At 35.6% G+C, this 13,414-nt stretch overlaps 1 protein-coding gene across 7 annotated transcripts in view; it reads right to left on the minus strand.

The window, feature by feature from the left end:
• Positions 1-6,586: 6,586 nt before the first annotated feature.
• The window catches only part of Gab1 (GRB2 associated binding protein 1), a 118,630-nt gene continuing 111,802 nt past the window's right edge, over positions 6,587-13,414 (minus strand). For all 7 annotated transcript variants that reach the window (XM_013160337.2, XM_013160338.2, XM_003476849.4 and 4 more), the window contains 2 exons: positions 12,927-13,049; positions 6,587-10,567 (listed from right to left, as the gene is read on the minus strand). In XM_013160337.2, coding sequence (XP_013015791.1) covers positions 10,409-10,567; positions 12,927-13,049 — 282 coding nt within the window. In that variant the 3' untranslated portion in view covers positions 6,587-10,408. The remainder of the gene's footprint in view (positions 10,568-12,926; positions 13,050-13,414) is intronic.

Consider the following 13,414-nt stretch of genomic DNA (forward strand, 5'->3'; position numbering starts at 1 on the left):
AAGACAAGTCAGGAGGCATCACAATCCATGACTTGAAGTTATACTACAAGGGAACATGGTAAAATCAACATGGTACTAGAATCAAAACAGAGCTGAAGATCAATGGAATAGATTAGAAGATACAACCACAACTACAAACACACTCAACCATCTGATCTTTGATAAAGGGGCCAAACAGTTTCACTGGAAGAACGACAGTCTCTTTAATAAATGGCATTGGAAAAATTGGCTTTCCATATGCCAAAAACTAAATCTAGACCCATGTCTGTCACCATGTACTAAACTAAAATCTAAATGGATCAAATATCTGAATATTAAAACAGAAATCCTAAATCTATTGGAAGACAAATTGGGTAAAAACCTTGAAGACATAGGGGTAGGTAGAGAATTCATGAACAGGACTCAAACCACATGGGAAATACTTCCCAGAATCAATAGCTTGGATCATGTCTTATTAAAAAGTTTCTGCATGTCAAAAGAAATCTCCAGCATAGTGAAAAGAAAACCCAAAAACTGGGAAAAAAATCTTAGTGATCTCTCCCTCAGACAAAGGACTTCTAAAACATACAAAGAATTTAAAAAATTAGACCCCCAAAATCCAAAGATCCAATCCAAAAATGGGCATCTGAGATGAATACACACTTCTCAAATGAAGAAATACAAATAGCAAATAGATACATGAAAAAATGTTCATCATCATTACTCATTAGAGAAATGCAAATTAAAACCACCCTGAGATTCTATCTCACTCCTGAAAGAATGGCCAGGATCAAGAAAACTACAAACAACAAATGCTGGAGAGGTCATGGGGAAAAAGGAACTCTCTTTCACTGTTGGTGGGAGTGTAGACTGGTGCAACCATTGTGGAGGTCAGTCTGGAGAGTTCTCAAAAAGCTGGGATTGGAAGTCCCATTTGTTTCAGCTATTCCACTTCTAGGCATATTCCCATAATATGCACACCCATGTTTATAGCAGCACAATTTGTAATAGCCAGATCTGGGAAACAACCTATGTGTCCATCAACTGAGGAATGAAGGATAAAAAAGTTGTGGTATTTTATACAATGGAGTACTACTCAGCTATAAAGAATGATCACATTGAGATATTTATAAATAAATGGGCCCAGCTTGCGACAATACTCATAAGTGAAAGAAATCAAAACCACGTGTATAAATACCAAATAGTTTCCCCAGTGTAAGAAATGATACAAATACATAAAAGTATGTGGTAATCATGATTCCCCATTATATTACTTTGAAGCCTTGTAATGTTTTCACCCATTAATTGTAATGGTTTTATTCTGGGCTGTTTGATTTTATTGTCTGTGATGGTATAAACAGCTATTTTGGCGAAAACAAGACATCATAATAGCTAGTGCTGATTTAATATCATCTTGTTTTGAAGTCCCATCAAGCTTTTGTTCTTCTGTCTCCATTGGTCTTAACATGTTGTATCTTATTGCATTTTATTATATGTGATAGTATAAACAAAAACTTTTATAGACAAGGAGAGAATATAGAAACCATTGTTTGTTTTCTGTTACTTGGTTCTAAATACCCTGTAATACTCTCATTCTCTTGAATGGTTTTACATTGTCTTGATATGTTTGATGCTACAATATACAAAGTTATACTCAAATATTTCAAGGAAAGAGGCACTATGGTAACTACTGTTACGTCGGGATATCTTGTGGTGAAACACTATGTTGCTTAAATTGTTATGTTCTGACCTGTGCTGTTGTATTGTTATGTCCTCTTATCTCAATCTTTTTTATTTATTTATTTATTTTTCTTTTTAATTAAGTGAAAAAACAAATTAAAAATAGCAGGATATATTATAGTAACTCACTTTGATTTCCTATTAACTTGATTTGAAACCCTGTATTGCTCTTACCATCTTGTTTTGACTGATTTTACTCTATTCTGTTTTGCTTGATAGTATCAAGTTTGAGGGTATAGGCAACTACTTTGAAGACAATAAGATTCACTATGATGCCCATTCTGGTTTGACTATTATCTTCTTTTGAAGTACTGTAATGTCTCCAATGTTTAGGTTTTATTGGTTTTGTTCTGTACAGTTTAGTTGAATTTTATTATGACTGATGATATAGGCAATTACTTTTAAGATAGCAAGAGGCATTATGGTAACCATTGTTGATCATCTTGTATCTGTTTTTACACCATGTATTATGTCGATCCTTCTGATTTGACTGACTCTGTTTTGTTATGTCACATTTGATTTTATTCTCTTCAAAAAAAAGTAATAAGAACTGTGGGAGTAATAAAACTCAAAATGTGTAATTGTCATTGTAAAAAAGAGAAAAAAAGAAAGTGCTCTAAAGGGTATAACTGCATGTATATTTAAGTGTATGATAGATAACCGTATTACTGAATTTTTGTTGGATCATTGAACAGAACTGTTTGCAGTCTCATTGTTTGAATGCTCACTTTGTATGCTTTAATTTTGTAACTTGAACAACTATTTCTAAAATGACAATATGTAATCTATTAAGTAGTGATTTCCTATTTTTTGAAATTCTGTATTACTTGTACCCTTGTTTTTTTTCTCTTTTTCTCCTTAAATAAAATTTTAAAAAATTTTGTTCTAATTATTTGTAATTGAAATCACTTTCCTGGGTCTTCTCTTATGTCATGTGTAGAGATAAAGATATAGAGATAAAGATGATGCATATTTCTTCTGTGTTTCCCACAGCACCTCATATAATGCTTCACATTTAGCAGTTACCTTAGTGAAATTATTGAATTTTACATAAGCCACTATCTAGTAGAATGAGACAACATTTATTATTCTCTTTAATTAGAAAACCAAAATTACTACTTTATAAGAATTAGGCAATTTACAGAGTCACTGTTCTCACAAAACTGATTATAAAAAATAGTTGTAGATGTATTTAAACATGTTTGACACACAAAAGGAAAATTTAGGGATAACTGAACATAGGCATTAGGTTGTATCATGTGACAGTGTAGTCAAGGCTGCGTTCTGGGCACTGCAAACATCACACACTCATCTAAGGGTTAGTTTCCAGACATGATAGTGATACAATCCTGCCTAATGACACAGAGAAACCTCAGAAACAGCCAAGGCTGACCCAGAGTTACCCATACAGTTCTGTTCTTTATAGGACCCCGTATTCTATCAACAAGAATCCAATCATCTATTTCTTATCATACCATTTTCCCTCACTAGAGATGCCAATTTAATAATAAAATAATGGTCAGAAAGAAGTGAAAACTTGGTTCACTATCATCAGTAAATGGCTTTGGAAATTCAAGAGAATTTTAGAGAAAAAAGTGAGCAAAAATTGCCAGTTCATTTTTAAATTAAACTTCAAAATCATTGGCTGGTATGTATATATATGTATGTATATATATGTATAATATATATATATATATACATTTTTTTTTTTTTTTGGTACCAGGGATGCAACTAACAACTGTGAGCTTGCAGGGCAGGTGCTTATGCCACTGAACTAAATCCCCAGCTGGTATATTTGTAAGAGGCACTCAGATTAATGAACTAATGCATGTTCATTGCTCAATGTGTTTAATATCTGTAGCTCATTGTTGAAACATTTTTTGACACAGGGCTTCACTACATAGTCCAGGTTAGCCTTGAACTCACAGTATATTTATGTATGTATATATACAATTTATGTGCGCATATACACTTCTATGAAACTCAGGCAGGATTACACTGTTTCTCTCCCCCTCTGTCTCTGTCTCTGTCTCTCACGTCTCTCTTCCTCTCTCCACCCCCTCTATCCTTCCTTTGCTGGGGCTTAAGCCCAGGGCCATGTGCATGCTAGACAGACTACCACTGACCAACTTACACTCTCTTATGCTGTCAACCCTAAGTCTTAAGCCAGGATTTCTTCTTCACAAAACCTCAGCTTTTGCTTTTAAGGTCTTCAACTGATTGGAATCACACCAGGGAGAGTAATCTGCTTTACTTAAAATCAATTAATTGCAACTATTAATCACATCTAAAATATTTTCATAGGAACATTTCTGATCACACCTGAGCACTACAATCCACTCAACGTGACAGAAGAAATTAGCCATTGCAATGCCATCTTTGACAAAATAAGCTTTTGGGGGAATTTAGTTTTCTATACAATTACATATACTCCACACGTGGGCTACTTCAGATACTCTGGGCACTGTGTGAGTCACACACTGATTGAAAGGTTAGTCTCCAATCAAAACGGAAATAAAATCCCGTCTAACAAAGTACAGAAACACATCTAAGAAACTTACTTTTCTATAGGTGATCATTTATTTAAATATTTATGTAAACTAAATCATGAACCTTGAAGTCACAACCTTGCATTTGCCAGGCAGGCACTTACACCACTGAGCTAAATCCCTGGCCATAAATGATGAAATCTTAAGGGGAAATGCTATACACTCACATTTAATAAAATGCCTATTACTGACCCAGCTTTTACATGTGCAACAACAGTTAAAGAGTTGCCAATTTATTCTGCATAAAACTCTTTAACAAAATCTCTGCCCTCTCCCACTGCAATTCAAAAAATGTTTCTCCATCGAAGAATGCAGCTTTTTCCCCAAAGAAACTGAATGCTTGTTTATAAAGTGGCACAAGGACAAATGAGGTCAGTGTAACCTCAAAGAAAGATAGTCCTACCCTCTCAAAAACGTGATTTAAGGAGACCAGGTGTGGTGGCACACAGCACTCAGGAGGCTGAGACAGGAGGATTGCCGTGAAACGGAGGCCAGCCTGGCGTATATAATGAGTTCAAGGCAATGAACTACAAAGTAAGACCCTCTCTTAAAACAAACAAACGATATACATATATAGTATGATTTGAGGAGACTCAAAGAGTTATAAAATGCTGGGCTGAATGAAACAAAGGACTGGTTTTTCCCAGTCCCCAGTAATTTCTGGCAGGATGTTTGCAAACTCTGGGAATGTTTGCAAACTCTTACAGAAATCATAAACTGCATTATTCCCCAGGTCATGTTTTACATATAAAACACTTTTTGAGGGCAAAGGTTATTTTTTATCTGATCTTTTATACAATGAAATGCTGGTTACACTGGCTAGACAGAGAAGTAACAGAGCATATGCGTGGTCACAGTCTCAGAGTGTTATTTGGAGGAAATCATGTTTATGTTGAGCCTAAAGAAGTCTATGGAAGACATCTAAATAATCTGAGAATTAATTTTTATCTTCATGTTCACCATATTTGCTCACATCATGGCCTTTCATCTCATAATTGTTTTTAAAATTATGCAAAAATTTACACATGACATCAGATGCTACAGTAGGACATAGTGTTCTTGTTGCATACCCAGAAGAGTTTAGTGTAGGACAATTCTTTGCATGATTTAACGTACCTGACAAAGAAGGCTGAGAAAATGAGGGACTGCATAGTGGATCTAGGACTACAATTAATAGCACAATTGAGTTTCTTTGTTCAGAAAAAAAGATTTAAAGTTTTCAGTATCTCTTGCCATTAGAGAAGTACAAATTAAAATAACACTGAGATTCCATCTTACTCCAGAAATAACAGCTATCATCAAAAAATCAAATAACAAATGTTGGCAAGATGCGGGGGGGGGGTCGTGTGTGTGTGTGTGTGTGTGTGTGTGTGTAAGTGTTGGCAGGGGACCTTTCTCATCGGTGGCGAGACTGTAAACTAGTATAACCATTATGGAAAACAGTATAAGACTCCTCAGAAAACTAAAAGACAATATTCCATTCCACTCTGCTATTTCCCTTGTAGGTATCTTCCCTCCAGAGTTGAAGACATCATATTACAGTGATACAAGCAGAACCATGTTTATAGCAGCACAATTCACAGTACCTGAATCTTGAAAGCAGCAGGGCCAGGGATTTAGCTCAGTGGCATAAGCACCTGCCTGACAAGCACAAGGTCGAGTTCGATCCCCAGTACCAGGAAAAAAAAAAAAAAAAAAAAGCAAGTAGCATATGTGTCCATCAACGGATGAGCAGATAAAAATATTGTGGCATGGGGCCGGGGAATTAGCTCAGTGGCATAAGCACCTGCCTTGCAAGCATCTGGACGTGAGTTTGATCCCTGGTACCAAAAAAACAAATTGTGGCATCTATACACAGCGGAGTACTACCTTGCCACGCAGGGCAAGCCTGAGTCATGTGTAGGAAAATGGATTCACCTTGAGACAACAGTGGTAAGTGATATGAATCAGACACTCAAAACTGAAGTATCACATGGTTCTCTTACATCAGAAACCAAAACATAAAGAGAAAAATAAACGTCAGATAACAGAAAACAGGGAGACAGATCTTTTGCAAAAGGGAACCAAGAGATGGAAGGGGAGGGGAAATGGAAGGGATGAAATGACAATTTATAAGTGTTATGTACATGCATCTACTCCCACAATGAATGAAATTGTTACATACTGCAAACATGTATCAACAAAAATAAGAGAGTTTAAGGATGGGCTGGAAATGCACATTTATATATTCTTATTAAATATTTATAAAATGTCTGTAAATGTCCTTATTTCAAAATAGTATCCAAAATAGTATCTATTTAAAGGTCTTGAAGCCAAACTGTTTGAAAAGTTTTATTTGGTAGCAGAAAATATCTACAATGGCATCTTTACAAAAGATATGCAAAAAAGAGAAAAATAAAATTTTACATAAGATTTCGCTGTTAAAATTTGGGATTATTATCGACAATTGGTGGAGGTTATCAGAGCCCACACAAAACTGTGCCTTTATGTAAAGGAAGCAGAAACCATGCTAACCCCTTAACTAATTAGTTCGCTGAAATGTAGTTTATGCTGAACCTCAAGAAGTCTGTGGAACAGAAAACCATCTAAATAATCTGACAACTTATTTTTATCTTAACCTCCACAATATTTGCTTGTGCCATGGCCTTTCAGCTCATAGTTGTTTTTAAAGTTATGCAAAAATTTACACATGACATTCCGCTGTTGCTAAGAATAATTACAGTAGGATACAGGTCATTTTTTTGCTCTGTGTACCCAGCTGACTTGGTCGTAGGACAACCCTCTGCACTGACCCGATGTACCTGACAGTGATGGATGAGACCTACCAGGATGACCCGAAGGGAGAACAGAAGGGTCAGCCCATGTTGCTGTAAACTGCCAAAGGCTGGGTACTCATTCAACCCCGAATGCCAATACTCTGAATGGGCCAAAATAAGGAGGCATTAAAGGAATCTGCAAGCATCCAACAAACCATGACCAGTGTCTGTGGAATAGTGTGCAAGCATAAAGTAATTAATATTTTAGCAAAACACAAAAAATACTTTTTTCTCTAATCATGGAAAGTAGACAACTTCCCACTATTAAAAAAACAAACATTGATGTTCAATTTCCTCTTTAAATCAAGACAAAAATTATAAGCCCCATTAATTATATCTAAAAAGTCCAGAAGAAATTGTGACCTGAATGTACACAGTATTTCTATATCAAATTAAATTTAGCCTGTGATTAAATACAATGCTTTCTCTACACACATTCTCTCTCCCTTAGTACCTTTAGAGAATTTTCTAGTGTTCACAGTAAAATTATGTAGAGTATAAATTAAAAATATTTTTATAGCTTACTGAGTGATATTTTCTGTGAGCTCTTAGCTTAAATTTCTCAAGTCTAAACTTTGATTTTTGAAAGCAGAATTGTGCTTTGGCACTTAAACCATCATCAAGATCTTACGAGTCTTATAAAATAACAAAAGGAATGGAAGAAAAAGATTTCTGACACATCATTATAGTTACATGGTTAACCAGTGGTTTCATGCCATCTGTTGCTGGAGTCTAGCTTCTTGAAGCTGAGTTAGGGATGAGTTAAAAGGATTTAAACACATATTTAAAAACTTACTAAAGTTTTATTAATAATCTTCAAATAAGTCAAGGCAGAGAAGTAAATTGGCTGTTGAGGTTTTATCACCTATAACTCCAAATACACATTTATTCAGAAATTTTGTTATCCTTTGTAATGAACTAAAATATCACAAATGGGAATTCAATATACAATTACAGTGATAAACTGGACTTTGCAGGCAATATGTACATAAAAATTTTAAAATAACGTTTTCTAGGAAACTGCCTTTTAATTTGTCGATGCAATGATTTGTGTGAATTAGTTTTCTAAAGCAAACCACCTTTCTTAATTCTTTTCCTTTTGTGGGGGGAGCAGGAGGGCCTCTGGATTGAATCTAGTGTCTTACAGGGTTAAATTTGTACTCTACCTTTGATTAAGGTATATCTAGCCCATTAATTCCTAAAGAGTCAACATAATGGCAAGATCTATAAAAATCAGTTCTATAGATTTACAAAAATAGTAACTTATAAAAAGGTAAGGAGAAATTCCACTTAAAAACAGACATAATTGCTTTGGACTTTCCCAATAGACAGCTTTAAAGATAATTTTTTAAATTTATGAATTAATCATACACTTATTATTGTGTTTTAAACTTCAAAATATGGTCATCCTCAAGGTAACACAATTTCGTATCTTTACATGCCAAGTCTGTTGTGTATTTTGATAGTTTAGACACATGTCAATGATTTTAAATTTTGTTTTTTGTTTTTATTATAAAACAGCTTGCACACCAAACTCAAACAATCTTTTTTATTGAAACATTCACTTCGAAATTCAGTTCTTGGTTTTAGATTTTTTTGTGTATTTTTTGTTTTTGTTTTTTTTTTTTTTTTTAAGAAGCAAACATTTAAAAGCATCAAATGTTACTAGTATACAATTCATGTTGTTATGAACGCTTAGTCTGTAGATGGGGGAAATAAACCTAGGACATTAGTTAGGCACAGTATTATGGCCAATGAGCCAGAAATCAGGGCACATCTGTACACTCAGACAACAGTCAGATGTCTGAGTGGAACAGTCTTGTTTCAGCGGTGGAACTCTCATTTCTATGTCCCCTAAAATCTATTAGTAAATCTCAAATCAATACGTAACAGAGTATACATAATTTAGGTTAAAGAAAACTGTATCTGTTTTCTAAGTTATGTTGCAAAGCCAAGACACATGAATATAATTGTATCCTCACTATAATTTGTGGTCTTGATAGTTATGTCACAGTTTTACACCAATCTTCTGAAATTCAGAAATCTGATTGGAAGGGGTCCATGACTGTAAGATTTCACATTATAGCAAGGCTCCACTACTTTGTGAACTGGGGCAATGAATACAAATCACAGTACAAAATCCTTAAATCTTTTACTGGAAAAGCAATAGTTGCTACATGTAAGAATCACTTATATAATGTCTATTTTTTTAAAAAAATGCAGATATAAAACATTAATTGCATAGGGATTTAAATATAAGGCCAAGAAGAATATTGAGTGAAAAAAAAAACATAGAAAGGGCACTATGGTGTCAAATGACAGAATTTCATTCTTAGAGTAATACATCTGAATTACTGTTTAATTAAAAAAATCACAGTATGTTGTTGTTATTAAGAGCAAATGTCAACTGTTTAATTCTAAACTGGAAACCAACACTAAGGCTAATGAGAACACGAGTAAAACTCGCTGTTTAAACCTGATCAGTGTTAGCACGTCAGTGCTGGGTACGTACCTGACTTTTACATAATCTACCTTTTGCAAATAATGTTTAATACATGTTAGCAAGTGAAAGAGCACATCCTCAAGCCATCAATGATTTCACGCTTCCTTGACAGTGTAATTATATTCAGTCTTTCAAAGGTGCAAGATCCCTGCAGAATCTTCACTCAATGAACCAAAAACACTGTAATTAACAAAATACAACAGAGATCCACTATGAAAAACCTAAATGTACATGAACCAAAGAACTGGATTCTGACAGCTGTATATACATCATCCTCAGCATTTTTCGAAGGTAATACAGGATGAATCCAATTATACCCTACTTTAAGCTAATAGTTACTACCTGAAACTTCAGGGAGATGGCTAAATTGGGAATCTACTTATTATGTTGTCAGGCTGTGGATTAAACAGCAATGTCCAGATCTAAAAAAGTAGCTTAGTTCACTTAGTATTGTCATATAGAGTAGTGTAAGGAAAAACAAGAACTCCTCAAGGAATTCTGTGAAGGTACACTGGGAATACCCAAACCAATGTTTTAAATGAAAAGTGCATAAATATAGTCATACTACAAGTGTGTTAACTACGAGTGTTTCTCTGGGAGCTAAAGATACTATTTTCCCACAGTATTTACACGTTACAACAAATTGTTCAGATACCATGAAGCACCATTTACGGTCCAAACTGTTTATGTCTGAAAGGCCCTTTGATTTCCACCCTGCTACTGAGCAATCTGCTTAAGAGAAGAAGTGGTGAGACGGCTGCAAGCAGGGTTTATCTTCACAACTGAGTTCACTTCTGCGCAGAAATGGCGAGGCAGTGTTTTCATTTCACACTCTTGGTGGGTGTTTCAGACTCCGTGGACTGTCTGCCATCTGTCCAGGCTTCCCGGGTACTCTTCAGAGCCAGAGTCTTCTGCTGGTCTACCACAACATAATCCACTCTCTCATCCGCCACGCTGCTGCCGGAGCCGCTGCTCTTTTGCTAAAACAGGAAAACATCACAAAGTGTCAAATACAGAGGAGTGTTTCTGAGTGAAATTCAGCCTCAAAACATAGACACACAGACACTCTGCATGCTCCAGAAATTCTGCCGGGTTACCAAAAAAACCCCAAAAAACCAGGAATGACATCAATGTATCAGTTTTATCTCTCTCTCTTAATCATACACTATTTTCTCTTAAGGTTAAAATAGTCCTGCAGAAGAATTCAAACAACAAAAGGAACTCAAACTCCTGCTCTGATCACAGATGAAATTCAGAGAAAATAGGGACGTATACAACTTGACTGGTTTTTTAGCTTAAACTTGACTTTTTTCAAAAGCCCAGAGAACATTAATCAGTGTTTACTCTCAGAGTTAAAAAAATGTTTTGCAAAGTAGTAAATCAGGAAAAAATGGATAGGTCAATGCCCTCTTAATTCCCAAAATCTGACTGACGGCTAGATCACTTAAAACAGATATAATTCCTGATTCACTGTTGGGCTTACTAGAAAATAAAGAAAATAGGTAAGGTGTCAGAGAAACAGGAGGACACGGAGCTGCTGCGTAACAAGGGTAATGTTATCTTTACGATGAACACCAATCTCAGCAGTGCAATCGGGAGGCCCAAGGAAGGAGGGGACAAACCAGCTATCCTGTGAGGCTTCTCCCTAAAAAGAAGTAATGTGGTCCCAGGGTGGTGGTACCGCCTGGTTTTTAACAAAAAATCCTTTCTAAAGGAAATTTAGGGCCTCATAAGCGTAAGGGAAACAAGCCACTGGTTTTGTAGTAAGTGGAAAAAAATCAACACAACTCAAACCTTCAAGGATGTCAGTAATGGAAATTGCTGCCTCTCAGCAGCAGAAAATATCCACACATAAATATTAAAAAGAAATCAAGAATTAAAACTAAAAAGGCATAAATTGGGTAAGGAATCAAAAACTACTATAATCAGTGAGGTATAACAAAAAGGAATCCACCATCGTTCAGAAATACAAACATTGAATGAAACAAATAAGAAAAATTGAAAATTAGAAAACCAGTGATAGATGTAGCAAAATTATCCAGTTAAAGAGAAATGAGAAGTTAAAAATTATAAAAGAATAGTAATAAAGATGGGAAATATAACAAGTTCTCATAAAGACCAAAAAAATAAAACAATTAGCAGAGAAGCAATATTTAAAGACACTGAAGGCATTTTGCAGAGCTGAGAAAAATATAAATCCAGAAAAAAGGTAGCACTACTTAGGCCAAATAAGATATAGAAAAAGGGATCTACTGTGCATCTAGACAGACTGTTATCAAACTATAAAATGCTACAGACCGAAAAGAGGTTAAAATCAGCCAGACAGAAAAGACAGGCGACCTACGAAGAAATGGCAGCAGCACTTTCAACAGGAACAGAAGTCAGGTACAGGCGACGATATTTCCCCCGTGCTGAGAAAGCTACTGCCAGTCAAGAACTGTAAGCTCAACAAAATTGTTTCCAAGCACACAGGCAAAAGAAAGACATTTAAATTAAACAAAAACTGAAAGGAATTTGCCACTAGCAGACTAATGGAACTTCTGATGGCTGTACTTCAAGGAGAAAGGAAAAACTATTACAGAAAGAAAGGCTGAGATTCAAGAAGGAATGAGTCGGTAAACAGGTCGGGAAATTAAGTGTTGTTTGCGTAGTAAGGAGAGTGCTTGTACTAACTAATTTGTGAGTTTAACAAAAAAAAATTTTTCTGATAAAAATAGCACATAATTTTTGAGCTAATATTCTAAAGAGATTGGAGACACTGATTAACTTCAGAATTTGTTCAGGAATCATTTCAACAGTAAACTCTAAGAGAGCAGAGAATGTATAACTTCCATAACATCAGAAAAGAAAAAGCAAATGTGTAAGTCTGTAATTTTGTTATCTGTGATTTTCTGAGCAGCACTGAATAACAGACTTTGCTAATCTGTTCATTTTTTATTTTGCAGGGCTAAGGATTGAACCCAGGGCCTTCTGCATGCTAGGCAAATGTTCTATATGACTGAGATACTCCCAAATCTATACTTTTCTAAATTTAAATTAAATACAGTTTTCCCAAAGGAAATGATTCTTTAAGTATGTACATGTATGTATCATGTATGTACACATGCATGCATGTATGCATGTGTGTATTGTGGTACTAGGGACTGAAACCAGGGCCTATACATTGAGCTATATTCCTAGTCTTTTTATTTTGAGATACGGTCTCACTAAGTCACTAAGTTGCCCAGGCTGGTGCCAGCTTATGATCCTCCTGCCTCAGTCTCCCAGAGGGCTGGGATTACGGCCCTGTGCCACCACACCCGGCTTGTAACTGTATTTATAGAACAAAGTTTTACTTACCTTACGTGGTGGTGTAGATTTCCCAGAATCTAAATCTAGATCCAGATATTCCACTTGCTTGTCTCCTTTGGGCTTGATCATAGGACTGCTTCCTCCATCCAGGCTATTACTACCAAAAAGATTCTGAAAGTGAAACAGAACAAAATCAGTGCTCGCATACACCTGAGACTCACTAATGGACGAAGTCTGGCTGTGTGCGAAGGCTGCTCTTGAATGTCTGTGCCAAGCGACCCTCCTGCCTCAGTAGCTGGGACTGCAGGCACAGACCCCTACAGCCAATACACACCACTCGTCTTATCTGCTATCTCCTGGAGCTTAAATAATTTATTTCCAGGAGAACATAGCTTGAAGAAATGTCTGCTTAGAAAAGTAAACATGAGATTAAAAGTAATACTTAAGAATTGATTTATTTTTCTTTTTATTTTATCTTTTTGGTACTGAGGATCGAACTCACCACTTCATATTTGCCAAGCAGGCACTTAGGCTGC

Source organism: Cavia porcellus, unplaced genomic scaffold, assembly GCF_034190915.1.
Source record: "Cavia porcellus strain 051 isolate PalLab524CR breed Dunkin Hartley unplaced genomic scaffold, mCavPor4.1 scaffold_14, whole genome shotgun sequence".
NCBI classification, from domain to species: domain Eukaryota; kingdom Metazoa; phylum Chordata; class Mammalia; order Rodentia; family Caviidae; genus Cavia; species Cavia porcellus.